General features: G+C 47.7%; 1 protein-coding gene across 2 annotated transcripts; it reads left to right on the forward strand.

Annotated features, from left to right (window-relative positions):
• Positions 1-1,657: 1,657 nt before the first annotated feature.
• Positions 1,658-16,326, forward strand: DDX23 (DEAD-box helicase 23). Of its 2 annotated transcripts, XM_019960676.2 has the most exons (18): positions 1,682-1,800; positions 2,278-2,345; positions 6,724-6,932; positions 7,340-7,450; positions 8,951-9,044; positions 9,162-9,227; positions 9,766-9,904; positions 10,182-10,315; positions 10,431-10,543; positions 10,772-10,915; positions 11,012-11,237; positions 11,540-11,685; positions 12,046-12,223; positions 12,919-13,161; positions 13,579-13,730; positions 13,958-14,066; positions 14,822-14,996; positions 15,428-16,326. In XM_019960676.2, exons 3-18 carry the CDS (start codon positions 6,724-6,726, stop codon positions 15,649-15,651), a joined length of 2,463 nt encoding a protein of 820 aa, XP_019816235.1. In that variant the 5' UTR covers positions 1,682-1,800; positions 2,278-2,345; the 3' UTR covers positions 15,652-16,326. The 2 variants fall into 2 exon arrangements, with proteins under 2 accessions (XP_019816234.1, XP_019816235.1); XM_019960675.2 differs by lacking the exon at positions 2,278-2,345 and having other exon boundaries at positions 1,658-1,800.
• Positions 16,327-17,152: the final 826 nt, after the last annotated feature.

Here is a 17,152-nt window from a genome sequence, read left to right on the forward strand (position 1 = left end):
GGAACTCTGCCTCTATGCACTTGGACAAGCTTAATCAGTTTTCTGGGCCTCAATTTATTGATCTTAAAGATGATTGAGAATGGTAGCCTGAACATGGGGACAGCATCTACGCTGAAGTTAAATGAACTTGGAGTTGAATCCTGGCTTCATTCTTTGAACTATGTGGACTTCAAAGGTATAATTAATCTTTCTGGGCCACAAATCTCCTTATCACTAAAATGCAGATAATGCCCATCTTAAAGTGTTAGAACAAGTGAAGTAAGTAAAGTAATTAAGTATCCAGCACAGAGTTGGGCAGTAGAAGGTAACTTAGTAAAGAGCAGCAGCAGCTCTACCCCTTGGTCTGATTGTTAGTTCCAGTCTGTGAGTGGAGAGCCCTCCAGTGTTCACTGGGTGAATTACACCTAACTGATCTTGGACAACTCTTCCCTTCCCTTTTCTGAGGTCCAAGTGGCCAGATACTGTGGGACTTTGTGCAGTGAGGTTCTGAGTTTTAGGTTATTTGGGCTTACTCCAGGCTCTGCTTCAGCAGCACTGAACACATTCAGAGAGAAAAACCAGACCAAGAGCCATGTGGGATTGAAACCCAAAAGCTTGTGATGGGAAAAAAGGAAAGGAAGGAGACATTAGTTACTTCCTGGTCCATGGTGCTGCAAAGAGTCGGGCACGACTGAAGCGACTTAGCATGAACGCATCTATCAAAACCGTCCTAGAGCTTGTCAAGATTTTTGTTTTGGGGAGGAAGGGAGGTAGAATTATTAACCACAAGACCAAAGAGAAACAAAATGAAAGTACAGTTTTTGGGGAAAAAAAGCTCATTGGAGGACTGAAGAGAGGGAACTAGAGAGAGAAAGAATAAAAAGTATTAAGATAACCCAAACAACTGGCGAGATTCCAAAGAGCAAGAATGTGAAAAGGGCAGGTCCTATCTGGGATGTTTAGAAAACCAGATGCCACAGCCCGGAAGATACTGTCTTTCCAAGAGGTGCAATCCATTGTGTGAGCTCATTTCAAAATGTTCAAAATGTTGTAACAGTAACTACGGTGTTACTGACGGGGCCAGGGTTGTTAATATGTTCTCCCAAAGCTGGGATAGTCTCACACAATGAACTGTCCCACCCTCACTGGTAAATACTAGGCTGCTCCTGTAACTTAAATTTTCATTTGTCCATCTGTAAAATGGGGCTAATAATCTATCTCAAAGATTTTTTGTAAAAACCGGCTTTTCCACAAATGGTAAAGTATTTATTGCTGTTAGTATAGTTGCTAGTTATAACTACGTGCTATTGATGTATAAGTTCAGTCCAGTTCAGTCGCTCAGTCGTGTCCGACTCTTTGCAACCCCATGAATTGCAGCACGCCAGGCCTCCCGGTCCATCACCAACTCCCGGAGTTCGTATGTAAGGAAAGTCTTAAATTTCTCCGTTGTAAGCCACCGGCCATGATGTCGTTAATTACAGTTTCCAGGAAAACCAGCATATTCCAGGAGGGCTGCGCCCACAGAGAGAATAACCTTCTGATGCAAGTCGACCTATGAAAAACTCTTGCTCCCACAGACTCAAATGTTTGACAAACCACATTGCCCAGCGGCCCCCGCGTCCCGGGACCAGCGCTCGCGCCGTGCATTCTGGGATTGGTAGTTCTCGGCCATGCGTTGTTGGCCTGCGCTGCCCAGGACCAGGAACTCGCCTTCCCGGCTTGCCGCGCGGCCGAGGGAGCAGCCCGGCGACCAGGAAACGGGAAAGATGGCGACTACTCGGCGACGTTGAGGCCGCGTTGGGCGGTTTGGGCTCAAGAGTGGTGAGTCTCGGGCTATGGAAGCGGTTTCCACGAGCCTGCAGAGAAGGCGAGAATGAGGGTACAGCGGTCGACCCTGTCTCTGGGACGAGGCGAGGAAGAACGCCATAGGGAAAGGGCACGAGCTTGGAAAGATCTATCCAGCAGGAGGGAAGGGGCGCGGGCCCCAGTGGGAGTGTTGGCTCCGGCGGGGATAGGGCAGGTCCCTGGACGGTGTTACGGGTCAGACCTTTGCCCATGCGCACAGCACCCGTGATATCCTCAGTCCGATCTTACTCCTTCATGTTTGGAGTAGCCCTTGCTCCAGCCAAACTGAAACTTTGGCTTTTCTCCCATAACTAGTCATGCTTTCCCGCCTCTGCGCCTCCTGTATTATTTCTTTTGCCGGGAATGACTTCTTTCCGGCACCTTCAATTACACATCTTCAAATTCTACCTTCATTTTAATACTCAAGAGCCACTTCCTCTACACTCTTTGCAGATCTCCTTTTTCAAGTGAAAGGAAACTTCTTTGAACTCCTGCAATAATTCATCTGAGCCTGCATCTTGGTATGTGCCTCATATCCTCTATTGTTTTGTAAGCTTCCTGTGGACAGGATCTTCCTGATTTCCTTTTGTAACTCACACTGTGCCTAGCATATGGTGGTGGTTTGATAAATGCATACTTCATTGAATGAAAAAAAAGACTGTCCTGCAAGCACTGAGGAACTCAAAAGATCCGGAGGTTTGTGATGAGTAGAACCTATAATAAAAGTTGCCTGTGTTTACTGTCTGCTTATTTGCACTTCTCATTTTCTTCTAAACTCATTGCACTCGGGCTTTTACTCTCACCATGCCAGCTCTTGTCATCTCTGTTTTTACAAAGGCGAGGGTGACTCCTTTATCTTCCAGTCTTTCTCCCCTTGACACAGATCAGCATTCCCTCCTTGAAACACATTTTTGGCTTCTGTGATGGCATACCTTACTTTCTTCTTTCCATGGTATACTTTACTATCTTTTCTTCTTTTCCACTGGCTATTGTTTCTTTCTAGTTTTCTTCTGTGGCTTCTACGCCTGACTTCTAAACGTTACAGTGTTTCAGAGCTTAATCCTGTGTCCTCTTTTTTTAAAAATATATTTATGACTGAGTTGGGTCTTAGTTGCAGTTAGCCTGGCGGGGGGCGGGGGCGGTGTGGTGTAGGTTTTTCTTGCCAGCGCTTGGGCTCTCTAGTTGTGGCCTGTGGGCTTAGTTGCTGTGTAGCATGTGGGATCTTACTTTCCCGACCCGGGATCCAACCTGTGTCCCCTGCATTGAAAGGTGAGTTCTTAACCACTGGGCCACCAGGGAAGTCCCTGGGTCATCTCCTCTGTTTTCTTCCTAACTAGAATGCCTACTTAGGTAATAATCATTTAGCGTCCTATGGTTTTAAAAGCCGTCTGTATATTGATAACTCACATTACTGTCTCCAACTCTCTCCTAAGTTCCAGAATTGCATTTTCAGCTGCCTTCCTGGAATCGCTACTTGGTTTTCTTACTGACATCTTACATTCACCGTGATCAAAATGAAACATTAAATTTCTTCCTACATCTTCTCCTTCCCCAGTCTTCTGCAGTCGCTAACGGCGCTGTGAGCCATTTAAGTTGGTCAAGCCATATAGGAGTTTGAGTGTGTCTCCTCTTTGCTTCCTCCCTTCATCAGTAAGTCCTGTCAGCTCTGTCTTCAGAATCTGCCTTGGGGCTCTCTATTTCGTCCCATCTCCATTCTCACTTTCCTAGAACAAACCACTGTTACCTTTTTAAAAATATCTATTTATTTATTTGGCTGTACCGGTCTTAGTTGCGACACAAGGAATTGTTTAGTTGTGGCATACACACTCTTAGTTGTGGCATGTGGAATCTAGCTCCCTGACCAAGGATCAGAGGGCCCCTTGCACTGGGAGTGCAGATGGTGGTTCTTGGCCACTGAACCACCAGAGAGGTCCCCGCTGTTATCTTTTGTCTGCTGCTGCTAAGTCACTTCAGTCATATCCGACTCTGTGCGACCCCATAGACAGCAGCCCACCAGGCTCCCCCATCCCTGGGATTCTCCAGGCAAGAACACTGGAGTGGGTTGCCATTTCCTTCTCCAATGCATGAAAGTGAAGAGTGAAAGTGAAGTCGCTCAGTCATGTCTGACTCTTTGCGACCCCATGGACTGCAGCCCACCAGGCCCTTCCGTCATGGGATTTTCCAGGCAAGAGTACTGGAGTGGGGTATCTTTTGTCTAGACTACCATAATAGCATTCTCAGTGGTTCCGTGTGCATTCTTGCCTTTTGCAAGTCACCAAAGTGATTCTTTAAAAATGTAGAATAAGACCATATTACTTCCGGTTTAACACCTTTCTAAGGTTCCCACTGCAGTTAAACTAAAATCCAAGTTCTTCTAGCCTGCTCTAAAACACGTTTCCGTGATCTGACTCCTGCCTACCTTCTTGAACGCATCTTGAGCCAGTTTTCCCCTTGGTCATTGCCACTCCTGACCACATGAGTCTATTTTTTTGGCAGTGCTGCACAGCTTGCAGGATATTAGTTTCCTAACCAAGGACTGAACCTGGCCCTGGCATTGTGAGGGCCTAACTATTGGACCACCAGGGAATTCCACGCGTGTCTATTGTTAGTTAGCAAACATGCTAAGCTAGCTCTTGCCCCAGTGTCTTGCTGTTCCTTCTACACAATAAATTCTTTTCCTTGATTTTTATGGACTCTCTCTTTCCCATCATTCAAATCTAAGCTTACATGTCATTTAAAAAATTCTTTCCAGAGCCCTCTTGTTCATGCTGCTCCCCATCACACACCCTGCTTTGTTCTCTTTATTAGCACTTATACTGTTTGAAATTCTCTTATTTTCTGCCGAACTGCTGTCGTCTTCACTGGAATTTAAGCATTATGAGTTCAGAGGCTTTGTTTTGTTTCCTGCTGTATCTCTAGTACTGGAATAGTTTCTGGCACCTCTCAGGTACTCAGTGAGTATTTGTTGAAATAATGGTGATGTCCAGGATTGCCTTTCCTCTGATTGTTCTCTGAGGGCTATAAGTGAAAGAGACATAAGTATAATGTCCATGGTCTGTGCATGATGTACTGGCAATTCTGAGGTAAAATAGGTTGTCTCCAACTTTTTTAAAGTGCTACTTGTTCATTTTTCTTTTCTTTACCTATTCTCCCTTCTTAAAGATACATGGCGGGAATTACATGGGAAAGGGGGATTGTAAGTTGTAGCTTAGGGAACTGTTATTGCATGGGAACCATTTGGAGATAAAGTAAATTTTGAGAAATATATCCCGAGGCTTAGGAATGATGATGGTGGTCGTAGAATAGAGGCAGATTCAAACTTGCTGTCTGAATTTAGCACCTCGCTGAAGTAGATTTTGTAGTCTAAAGGGCAGTTGACAGTATGGTATGGTGTTCAGTGTCCCCCAGGCAGGATGGGGACAGAACAATTCCTGCTCAGACCTTTTGTGGGACTGGATCATAATCAAGGCTGTGAAAATCTGAGTACGGAATGTCAGAACGTCTGTGACCTCTGGTTTCTGGTACACTTCTTCCTCCCTCCTCGCTCCCTCCCTCCTTGCTCTACTCCATCCCTTCCTCCCTTATTTTTAATTCTAAGATAATCATAGATTCACAGTTCAGTTCAGTCGCTCAGTCGTGTCCAACTCTTTGTGACTGCATGGACTGCAGCACTCCAGGCTTCTTGTCCATCACCAACTCCTGGAGCTTGCTCAAACTCATGTCCATTAAGTCGGTGATGCCATCCAACCATCTCATCCTCTGTCGTCCCCTTCTCTGCCCACCTTCAATCTTTCCCAGCATCAGGGTCTTTTCAAATGAGTCAGTTCGAATCAGGTGGCCAAAGTATTGGAGTTTCAGCTTCAGCATCAGTCTTTCCAATGAATATTCAGGACTGATTTCCTTTAGGATGGATTGGTTTGCTCTCCTTGTAGTCTAAGGGACTCTCAGGAGTCTTCTCCAACACCACAGCTCAAAAGCATCAATTCTTCAGTGCTCAGCTTTCTTTATAGTCCAACTCTCACATCCATACATGACTACTGGAAAAACCATAGTTTTGACTAGATGGACCTTTGTTGTCAAAGTAATGTCTCTGCTTTTTAATATGCTGTCTAGGTTTGTCATAGGTTTTCTTCCAAGGAGCAAGCATCTTTTAATTTCATGGTTGCAGTCACCATCTGCAGTGATTTTGGAGTCCAAAAAATAAAGTCTCTCACTGTTTCCATAAGATACAGATTCACAGGAAATTTTAAAACCAAAGTGCATGGAGGTCCTATGTACCTGTCACCCAAGTTTTTGCCATTCCATAACTAGAAGTACATTTCTTTTAATCTGTGTAAAAGTGAGTTTCTCTTCTCTTTGAACTTAGGTTTTCCTTGAGGTGCTGATCTTAATCCTACATCTCAAAATTAAACTCCTTTTTTCTCTTTTGAGCTTTCTTTATGCGCTCAAGAGAACTTATCTCCCTTAGATGTAGTTTATTGATCCTGGTGGGCTGGCAGATACAGTAGATTCCTAAGTTAAGCAATATAAGTTATTTCTAGAGATAGTATACTATTCATTTGGTAACATTTTTTTAATACTTTTGCAGTCTAATTATAAAAATTAGGTATGCTTATTGTACACTTTTGGAAATAAATATGTACAAAAAGGAATCCCAGAGAGAGAGTATTAATGAATAAGAATGGGCCTCTAGAGCCAGACTGCCTGAAACTCTGACACTTAACGCCCAGGTGTCCTTAGGCAAGTTACTTTATATATCTGAGCTTCAGTTTCTTTAACCATAAAGCAAGCACACCACTATATCTACTTCAGAGCATTGTTTTGAGATTAAGTAAATTGTTTGTAAAAAGTTCAGAAAAGTATCTAATACATAATAAATACTCGTCTTATGCACGATAGATGGCAGGAGAGCTGGCTGATAAGAAGGACCGTGATGCATCACCTTCCAAGGAGGAAAGGAAGCGATCTCGGACTCCTGACAGAGACCGCGATAGAGACCGAGACCGGAAGTCTTCCCCATCTAAAGATAGGAAACGGCATCGTTCAAGGGATAGGCGTAGAGGAGTGAGCCGTTCTCGCTCCCGTTCCCGATCCAAGTCTACGGAAAGGTAAAGTAACTTGCTGTGTGTTACCTGGAAAGGGAGTGTACATTTCAGACTCCTTTATTCTTGGTTCCTCTGATGCCTCCGTATGGGGACATGAGTCTGTAATAGGTTTCTCTACACCTGGGACCCAGTAGCTCTTAAAGAAGAAACTTGTAAGATGAAGGTCCTAGTGACTGAGGAAAATAGTTCATCTCTTCACACAGTCCTATCATTGTCATTAATACTTAGCAGTAACGCTTGAAGCTATAAGACCTTATTAATAGAATTCTCTCATAACTTCTTGGGAAACACATTTTCTAATTTGTAAAATATTACTTTGGAAAGAACAGGGCATGGGAACCTTCTAAGATAGGGCTGCATTGCAGGTCCACAGGAAATATCACATGATTTCTTAATTGCTCTGTCTTCAGAGATCGCCGGCACAAAGAGCGAGAGCGGGATAAGGAACGAGATCGGAATAAGAAGGACCGAGACAGGGATAAGGATGGGCACCGAAGGGACAAGGACCGCAAGCGATCCAGGTACCTGACGGGTTGGATTGGGCTTTATGGCGACGCCCTCACTGCTTCCTCTCTGCATCTCAGCTCGCCCAGCTGCATGGGAAAGTGAATTTTCCACAGTGAATCCTGTTGGTAGTTATTGCAGAGCTGTCTTTTAGAAGGCACACATCTTCTTTAGAATGTATAACCAGTTAGTGAAGTCACAGCCCCTTGAGGATCCACTTGTTCTTAGAATTTTGAAGTTAGTTTGAAAAGGTTACCAGCCAACAGAACATTCCTATAGCTCCATCAGACCATTCAGTTTCCTACCCAGAATATACAACATGTACTTGTTGGGTTAGCTTAATGTGCCAATACCTTGATGTCTTTGTTCTGGAAACTTTCTGTACAAAGTTTTTATTAGGCCCTGAATATGTAGGTTAGAATTCAGGGCGAAGGACAGAATCCTTATAACAAACACTGTGGTTATTTGAGATCTCTTGTATATTAAGCTTATAGCAGATGTGGGGAAAAGATTGCTGGGGCCGATAGGAAGGAGAAATGAGCAAAGGACATATATAGCAGTATCTGGGAAGGGTGTGGGTGGTGGCCATGCTGGCTGAATTCATTGTGCATTACAAAGTAAGGCAGGGTCTTTTTTTTTCCTTCTGATGTGCATTTGCTATTTGGAGGAATTTTTTTTTAATTGAAATATAGTTGATTTACAATATTGGGTTAGTTTCAGGTGTACAGTGAAGTGATTTCAGTACACACACGTATATATTTTCCAATTCTTTTCCATTATAGGTTACTATGAAATATTGAATGTAGTTCCCTGTGCTACAAAGTAAATCCTGTTGTTTATTTTCTATATAGTAGTGTGTATCTATTAATCCCATACTCCTAATTTAGCCTTCCCTGCCCACTTTCCCCTTTGGTAACCATAAGTTTGCTTGCTGTGTCTGAGTCTGTTTCTGTTTTGTAAATAATTCATTTGATTATTTTTGCAATTCCATGTATAAGTGATATTACCTAGTATTTGTCTTTCTCTGTCTGACTTACTTTACTCAGTATGATAATCTGTGTCCATCCATGTTGCTGCAAATGGTGATATTTCATTGTTTTTTGTGACTAATGTTTGGAGAAAATATTTTTGATATCAGTAGTTAAGACCCACTTCCCAGAGGAGATTGGTTTCAGAAAAGGAGATTCAGGTATCATGGGGCCAAGACAGGGCCATCATTCATTTCAGAGCAGGCAGAGTGACCAGGCCTGCAAAAGGAACTTCAGGACTTGTTGGATGACCATGGGCCAGTCTTGTTGAGTCATGGGAAAACTTCCATTCTCTTTTGGGGGCTCAGTCTGATTCTCATCCAGGGGCTAGAGTAACGGTGATATGGGGAGTTCGCTGGTGGTCCAGTGGTTAAGACTCCTCACTTCCACCGTAGTGGATCCCTGGTTGGGGAACTAAGATCTCACATGCTTCACAGCATAGCCAAAAAATAGTGATGTGGACTGTTCCCCTGTTCCTTTGCATTAAAGTTTATCTCCTGGCCGAGGAAAAGATTTTAAATCTCGGAAAGACAGAGACTCTAGAAAGGATGAAGAGGACGAACATGGTGATAAGAAGCCTAAGGTAAAAAGAGGAAGAATTTTTTTTTCCCCTTATCATCCTCTTCAGTTTAAGCCTGACTTTGTTGTTCTTCAGAGGGAGAGAGCCTCTATGGACTGAAGTCCTGTGTTTTATCTTCAGGCCCAGCCATTATCCCTGGAGGAACTTCTGGCCAAAAAAAAGGCTGAGGAGGAAGCTGAGGCCAAGGTAAGAGCTTGAGGGTCTGTATTAGTTGCCTAGGATTCCCATGACAGAACATACGGACTGAGAGACTTAAACAACAGAAATTTATCTTCTTACAGTTATGGACGTCAGAAGTTCAAGATCAAATGGGGTTGTTCTGAGGCTTCTCTCCCTGACTTTTAGGTGGATGGCTTTTCCATCTGCACATGCTCTTCCCTCTGTGTACAGGCCCCTGGTGTCTCTGTGTGTCCAAGTGTTCTTATAAAGATACAGTTAGATCTGTGTGGGGCCTACCTTTGGAGCCTCATTTTACCTTAATCACCTCTCTAAAGGCTCTGTCTCTAAATACAGTCTACTCAGAGGAATGGGAGTTAAGGGCTTCAACATCCAGATTTTGAGAGAGACATAGTTTAGCCTTTAACAGGGTCCCAGGCCTGTTTGTGTTTTCCTCACACATTTAATGCCTGAGCAGGTATTTCTGGGCCCTTTGCCATCTCGCCATCAGTGACGTGAGTCTACCCTGTCCCCAGATCCTTGTTAACAGTTGTAATCTATTTTGTAGCCCAAGTTCCTCTCCAAAGCAGAACGAGAGGCTGAAGCCCTGAAGCGACGACAACAGGAGGTGGAGGAACGGCAGAGGATGCTTGAAGAAGAGAGGAAGAAAAGGAAGCAGTTCCAAGACTTGGGCAGGAAAATGTTGGGTTCGTTTTCTTACCCCGTGGCCCTCGATGGGGGTAGGAAAGGGTGGGGCAGGATTGTGGTGTCACTCAGAAGGGCTTGAGACCTGTTTGAGTTTGGAGGAGGGTGGCTGGGGCACATTCATGAGAGACATCTCTTTCTGTTAGGTCTTCATTCCCCTTGTATCACGAATGTCCCCCCTTCCTTTTTACTCATTTGGTGTCTGTCGTTTGGATGATCTCCATGCCTCTTTTTTCTTCCACTGAGTTCTTCTGCAGCTTTGTTCTCTTTGGTCTGCAGAAGACCCTCAGGAACGGGAACGTCGGGAGCGCAGGGAGAGGATGGAGAGGGAGACGAACGGGAATGAGGATGAGGAAGGGCGGCAGAAGATCCGGGAGGAGAAGGATAAGAGCAAGGAGCTGCATGCCATTAAGGTTTGGCCCCACCCTCCACACACACAAATGAGGTTTAGCTGTGTGGCCGTTCTGATCTCTGTATGTGAGGTTTGGGCCTCCTGCTTGAAGGGCTCTGTGTTCTGTCCCTGGGCAGGAGCGTTACCTCGGTGGCATCAAGAAGCGGCGCCGGACAAGGCATCTCAATGACCGCAAGTTTGTCTTTGAGTGGGATGCGTCTGAGGACACTTCCATTGACTACAACCCCTTGTGAGTGGTTTCATGCCTCAGTGCTAGGTCTTTTAAACTAGGCAGTTGCTAGAGAGAATCAGTGATACAGAAATAGGAGTGAGATAGGCTGGGATGGGGAGATGGGTAAAACAGTCGTCAGCCGGCCCTCTGGGTGGGGAAGACTCTGACCGAAAGGGGAACTGGTACACCTTCAGCCTTGTGCTTAGCAGCTTCTTCTCTTTTCCTCTTCCTCTGTCTCAATCCCAGGTACAAAGAACGGCACCAGGTACAGTTGTTGGGGCGAGGCTTCATTGCAGGCATTGACCTGAAGCAGCAGAAACGAGAGCAGTCGCGTTTCTATGGAGACCTAATGGAGAAGAGGCGGACGCTGGAAGAAAAGGAGCAGGAGGAGTGAGTGATCAGGGCTGTGGGTGCGGGGGCACAGCTGAGTCTACAGGAAGGAGATGGAGGATATGGACCCCATTTATTCCCTGTGTCCTGCTCCAGGGCGAGACTCCGCAAACTTCGAAAGAAGGAAGCCAAGCAACGCTGGGATGATCGGCATTGGTCCCAGAAAAAGTTGGATGAGATGACGGACAGGGACTGGCGGATCTTCCGCGAGGACTACAGCATCACCACCAAAGGTGGCAAGATCCCCAATCCCATCAGATCCTGGAAAGACTCTTCTCTGCCTCCACACATCTTGGAGGTCATCGATAAGTGTGGCTACAAGGTGAGAACAAGCAGACTGGCCCAGAGATCTGACATGTTGCCAGATTCTAGGGGGTACATACTTAATTTGAGAACAGAAAACTTTGTTCCTTGACTGTTTGGTGCCTCCTCTGCCAGTGGGCACCAAGGTGATGTTGTTGTCAGTTTCTGAAGTATTATTTGTTGATTGTGTTTCTTCTTGGGTCCCATACCTTTTCACTCTGCTTGGTTCCTTCCCATTGTGCCCTCCCTGACAGCAGTAGCACAGGTAGCATAACTCTGTACCCATTGTCTGTACCCACTGCTATCTCTGGGTCTCTGCAGGAGCCAACGCCTATCCAGCGTCAGGCAATTCCCATTGGGCTACAGAATCGTGACATCATTGGAGTGGCTGAGACTGGCAGCGGCAAGACAGCAGCCTTCCTCATCCCGTTGTTGGTCTGGATTACCACTCTCCCCAAAATTGACAGGTGAGAACAGCCGACATTGGTTCCACGGGGTGGGAAAGGTGAAAATGGCAGATGAGGATTTGGTCTTCTTTTTAAGTCTATAATCAGAAGGCCCCTTCTTTATTTAGCCTGGGTCAGATATTAGGGAATAATTGGATCATGATATTAAAGAAGCATATGGTTATTTTATTGCTGGTACAGATCACTCCTTGGAGTGCTTGGCTGTCCTGGAGTCTGATTTTTAAGAGCACTTGTTGCATTCTTTTCCCACCACCCTCCCCATTCTCATAGCTGCCCTTAAGAGTGACTTTATCTTGCTCCTGTTTGTGGTTGGATGAGAACCAAAGCTCATGAAACTGCGGGCTGCCCCATTTACCACAGGATCGAAGAGTCCGACCAGGGCCCTTATGCTATCATCCTGGCCCCCACTCGTGAGCTGGCTCAGCAGATTGAGGAAGAGACCATCAAGTTTGGGAAGCCGCTGGGCATCCGCACTGTGGCTGTTATTGGCGGCATCTCCAGAGAAGACCAGGGCTTCAGGCTGCGCATGGGTTGTGAGGTTGGTTCACCTAGCCAGCAGCCAGCCCACTGTTTGGGGCGGAACTGTTTCTAGTTCTGCCATAGATGTACAGTAAATGAAAAAAGGGCTGGTTTATAGATACATGCTGTTATTTATGGAGGACTTAGGCACCAGGGATTGTACTTTGCACATCACCGTCACAACCACCTTAAGAGAATGGATAATGGTACTTCCATTTTGCAGATGAAGCTGAGGATCAAGTTAATAACTTGCTCAGAGTCACAGCTGGTGATGGGCAGAACTGAGATTCATGTCTGAAGGCTGTGCTCTTAATCACTCTGCCAGACTGCATCATTGATTTTGCTTTGCATTCTTCTCAGGGTAGAGAAGGAGAGCTTTTTACAAGGAAGTCTGCTTCTGCAGGCTTCCTAATCCTACTATCCAACCCCCTCCCCTGTATCACTTAGTCTCTCTTCCACCTAAGAAGGTTCCTGTTGATGTTCCCTCTTCCATTTAACCCCTGGACCTTACCCAGAGACCCCATTCACTCCTGAGGAAAAAAATCCAAGTGATTTCATGCAGTTCTCTGGAATTTTCACTCGCAAACCTAAGTGGAGTTTGGGGGCCAAGTTTCTTAGCATTGGGGATCTGTTGCCCAAGTAGATGGATATTTGACAGGAGGGGAAGGAAAGGGTACCTGCTGGGGCCACACGTGACTCCCCTGTGCCCCCCAGATAGTGATCGCTACCCCGGGACGTCTGATCGACGTGCTAGAGAACCGCTACTTGGTGCTGAGCCGCTGCACCTATGTGGTTCTGGACGAGGCAGACAGGATGATTGACATGGGCTTTGAGCCAGACGTCCAGAAGATCCTGGAGCACATGCCTGTCAGCAATCAGAAGCCGGACACAGATGAGGCCGAGGATCCTGAGAAGATGCTGGCCAACTTTGAGTCAGGAAAACACAAGTACCGCCAAGTAAGGCTGCTTCCCCAGGCCGGGAGAAGTTGGGCAAGTTGCCAAACCTGCTCCAGGGCCCTTCTTGCCCTTGGTGGGCTAGAGTACATGTTTCCAGAATGGTGAGGCATGGCCGTGTATGATCCTCTCACAGTGCTAGCAGTGTAGCCTCTTAGCCTGGAAAGATGATTCTGGAGAGTCACGCCGCTGCCACTGCAGGTACTAGCAGATCACTCAGCCCTTCTATCATAAGGTAGAAAGTACTCTGCTGAGTAGCCACTGAGGAAAGAAGTGGGAAGGCGAGGGGCAGTTTTCTGAAACACTGTTTCCTGTCCAGGCTCATTTTCTGTTCTTTAGTTTGGGCTGCGCTGCTTGTGCTGATGGTGGGATGTGTGGTGTGTCTGCCTGAGCTCAGGGCTAGACCTCTTGTTTTCACAGACAGTCATGTTCACGGCCACCATGCCCCCAGCGGTAGAGCGTCTGGCCCGGAGCTATCTTCGGCGACCTGCTGTGGTATACATTGGTTCTGCAGGCAAGCCCCATGAACGTGTGGAACAGAAAGTCTTCCTCATGTCAGAGTCTGAAAAGAGGTATGGGGGCACCTGAGTCAGGGGAAACAGAAGGGAGAAGGGGCTCTTTTTAGTGTGAGTGGTGGCTGGAGGGTGATTGTCTGCCACATTGAAGAGTTCTGTTTTCTTGTACAGAATTCCATGGGCATTGGAGATTCTGGAATTGGTGTTTGTAGATCAGGGTTGGGCATTTCACTTGGAGTGGAGGGGTAGTATGTTTGTCATTTTTCTCATCCTTTTCTCTCCAGGAAAAAGCTGCTGGCAATCTTGGAGCAAGGCTTTGATCCACCCATCATCATTTTTGTCAACCAGAAGAAGGGCTGTGATGTTTTGGCCAAATCCCTGGAGAAGATGGGGGTGTGTCTGGCAGGGGAGGGCAACGCCTCGTCTCTTTGGTGCTGCTTTCTGAAGCTAGTCAGGCCCCCTGGGCTTCTGCTTTCAATGCCGACCCATTCTTGAACCTTTACAGTATTTAACAAGTCAGGGTCAGAGGGAAAGGGGTGGTAGATGGGGATAAAGAGGACTTGGTCAGTTGCTATGACTCCCTGTCCGTTCCAGCAGTGCCAGCCACAGCTGCCTTGGGTTTTCCTCCAGGTGGGCTGGGGCCAGGGAGACACATATCCTGGCAGGATCTGAGGGTGTGGAATGGAGTGGTTTGGAGTGTTTTGTTATGAAGTATTTTTGGGAGAGGGGATGGCGTGGTCAGGAGGGAGATGTTAGTGATCAGCGTCCTTTACTCCTGAATCTGGTGTTTGAGGGGAAGGGTGTGTCCTCTCCACTCAATGCTGAAACGGCCTTAAATTTCTTGGTCCCTGCTTTCCACCCTCATCTCGCCCTCATTCTCTCTTCCACTACTTGTCATCTGTCTGACTCCATATCTCACCCTGATTGCCCTACCCTTAACCTTGTCCTGTCTGTCTGCCGCACCCCCATCTCTCCCATCCCTTTCCTCAGCTCATCTGCTCCCTTCTTCACTTGCCCTTGTTCTCCCGCCTCCTTCCCCTTCCTTCTCCCTCTCCAGTCTGCAACCCTCTTCCCTGTCCCCCCCTCCTACCTTCTGCGTCTCTGTGTGATCCCATTGCTCTTTCTTCACCTCACCATTCTTCCAACAGTACAACGCTTGTACGCTGCATGGTGGAAAAGGCCAGGAGCAGCGAGAGTTTGCACTGTCCAACCTCAAGGCTGGGGCCAAGGATATTTTGGTGGCTACAGATGTGGCGGGTCGTGGTATCGACATCCAAGATGTATCTATGGTCGTCAACTATGACATGGCCAAGAACATTGAGGGTGAGTGCAGGGGAAAGAGCTTCACTCCAGGTAAAGGGTGATTCCCTGCCTGCTTCTTCTCAAATGTCTCCACCGAGGGGGCCGCTGCTGTCAGCTCTCTTAGCCTCGAGCCTGGGGTTGCTTGTTCCCGTGAGAAGAGCCCCTGCCCTTCATCTCACCTGGGTGTGTTGTCTCAGCACCTGGGACAGCACCCTTGTCTTCTGGGTGTGAAGAGTGGAGCTGGGCCACACTGTCCGAGTGTGAGAGGGTGACCTCCATCAGCAGTGCTGCTGGGGAGAGCACCGTGGGCCCTGCAGGGTCAGGCAGCATGAGCTGCGTTTACTGCCCTGGGTGGGGGTGGCAGAGAAGAGGATGCCTTTAGAAGTGGAGGCTTCAGACACTGCCCACCAGGGCATCTGGCCTGGTGCACTGATGTTTCTTCCCCTCCCCAGATTACATCCACCGCATTGGCCGCACGGGACGAGCAGGCAAGAGTGGTGTGGCCATCACCTTCCTCACCAAAGAGGACTCTGCTGTGTTCTATGAGCTGAAGCAAGCCATTCTGGAGAGCCCGGTGTCCTCCTGCCCCCCAGAGCTGGCCAACCACCCTGATGCCCAGCACAAACCAGGCACCATCCTCACCAAGAAGCGCCGGGAAGAGACCATCTTTGCCTGACACAACACTCGCCCCGGGGTCAAGGCCATGCTCTGGAGCCTGTTCGTCAGGACCCTCACATCTCTTCCCAGGCCCTCACTCTTCCAGGGGCTTAGGAAGCAGTCTGACTCCCTGGCCTAGGCCCTCAGGTCTGAGGCCTGAGTGCAGGTCTGTCCAAGGGGAGGAAGCTGCTCTAGGAGGCAGGCAGAACAAACTACCAGGGTTTTGGCCCAGCTCTGCCCCTCAGGCGGGCTTTGGGACTGCATCGGGCCATCAGCTCTTGCCAGTTAAAGGGGCAGCCAATTGGCATAGCCTCCGACTGAACAAAAACCTGGCTGCTGGGCTGGGACTTCTTTGGCACAGACTTGACTGCCTAAGCTACGGCACCATCATTGCCCTAGATGACCCAGGGAATCGGGTACTGAGGATTATGGACCTTGGACTCTTATCGTCATTTTGACAGCTGTTTGCCCTTTTGGATTATAAAACAAGTCGAGAGCCTTGTTTAGAGTTGTGCACGGCCCCTGTGCCAAGGGGTGTTGTGCACTTGAGACGTCCCTCACCCAGGGAGTTTTTATAGTAGATGAGGGGACAGAGTGAGCTGGCTGAGTCCATCTTGAAGTCAGTGAAATTTCTGTTTTCTATTCTCTGAGAAGATGAGTTTGTATGTTCTGAGAATAAATACACGAATATGAAGGCTGTGTCTAGTTCTGGCTAAACTCATCTCCCAGGTCCTCCCTGCACTGGGCATGGTGGGTTGACTTGGGAGATGAAGGAAAGTCACATCCGGAAAAGATCCTTGGGTCTAGGCTGTTAGCCTTAAGTCTCTAGGAACTACTTGAGGGGAGATGGGAAAGGCAGTGACGGTGGGACTGTCGTGCATCTTCCCTCCTCAGCTCTGGCTTCATAGAAGTTGTAGCTCTGGCCTGGGCAGCCTCTTGGGGTCTTCACACAAGGGTGAGGAAGGAAAGCAGCTGTGAAACTCTGGCAGGAGCAGCACAGTCAGAACCGTTCTCCCACCCTGGAACAGTGTGCTTGACCCCAAGTCTTCAGGACCATTGTTTGTGGCTCCCAGATTGCTGCTCTGGAGGGTGAGGAGATGGGCAGCAGAGACAGCAAGGAGAGATGAGCTGGGCCCGGCTGAGTCTCCGTGTGGGGAGGGGGCTGCAAGGCCTGGGTCCTCCCCCGTCTTACTCACATGCTCTTCCTTACCCCTCGAAGAGCTGGGCAAGGACGTGGAGTTCGAGTTGCAGCTCCTTCAGGGCCTTTCTGGCCTGAGGCTGGGACAGTGTGAGGCTGTGACTCAGCCTCTTCTCCACCTCCCTGAACAAGTCCCTTCTGTGCTGCTGACGGTCTCCCTCCAGGGCCTGGGCATGAGCGGGTGGGTAAAGGGGCGCCCGGGAGTCTAGTGCCTCCCCCAGCTCTGTCCTTTTCTCTTCCCACTCAGTGGGTCTTTTTTGAGAGAGCACATCGAGGATACGTCTTCAACTCCAGACTTGGGCCATGCAGTGAGGGCCTTGGC

The sequence above is a fragment of the Bos indicus genome, chromosome 5 (genome assembly GCF_029378745.1).
Source record: "Bos indicus isolate NIAB-ARS_2022 breed Sahiwal x Tharparkar chromosome 5, NIAB-ARS_B.indTharparkar_mat_pri_1.0, whole genome shotgun sequence".
NCBI classification, from domain to species: Eukaryota; Metazoa; Chordata; class Mammalia; order Artiodactyla; family Bovidae; genus Bos; species Bos indicus.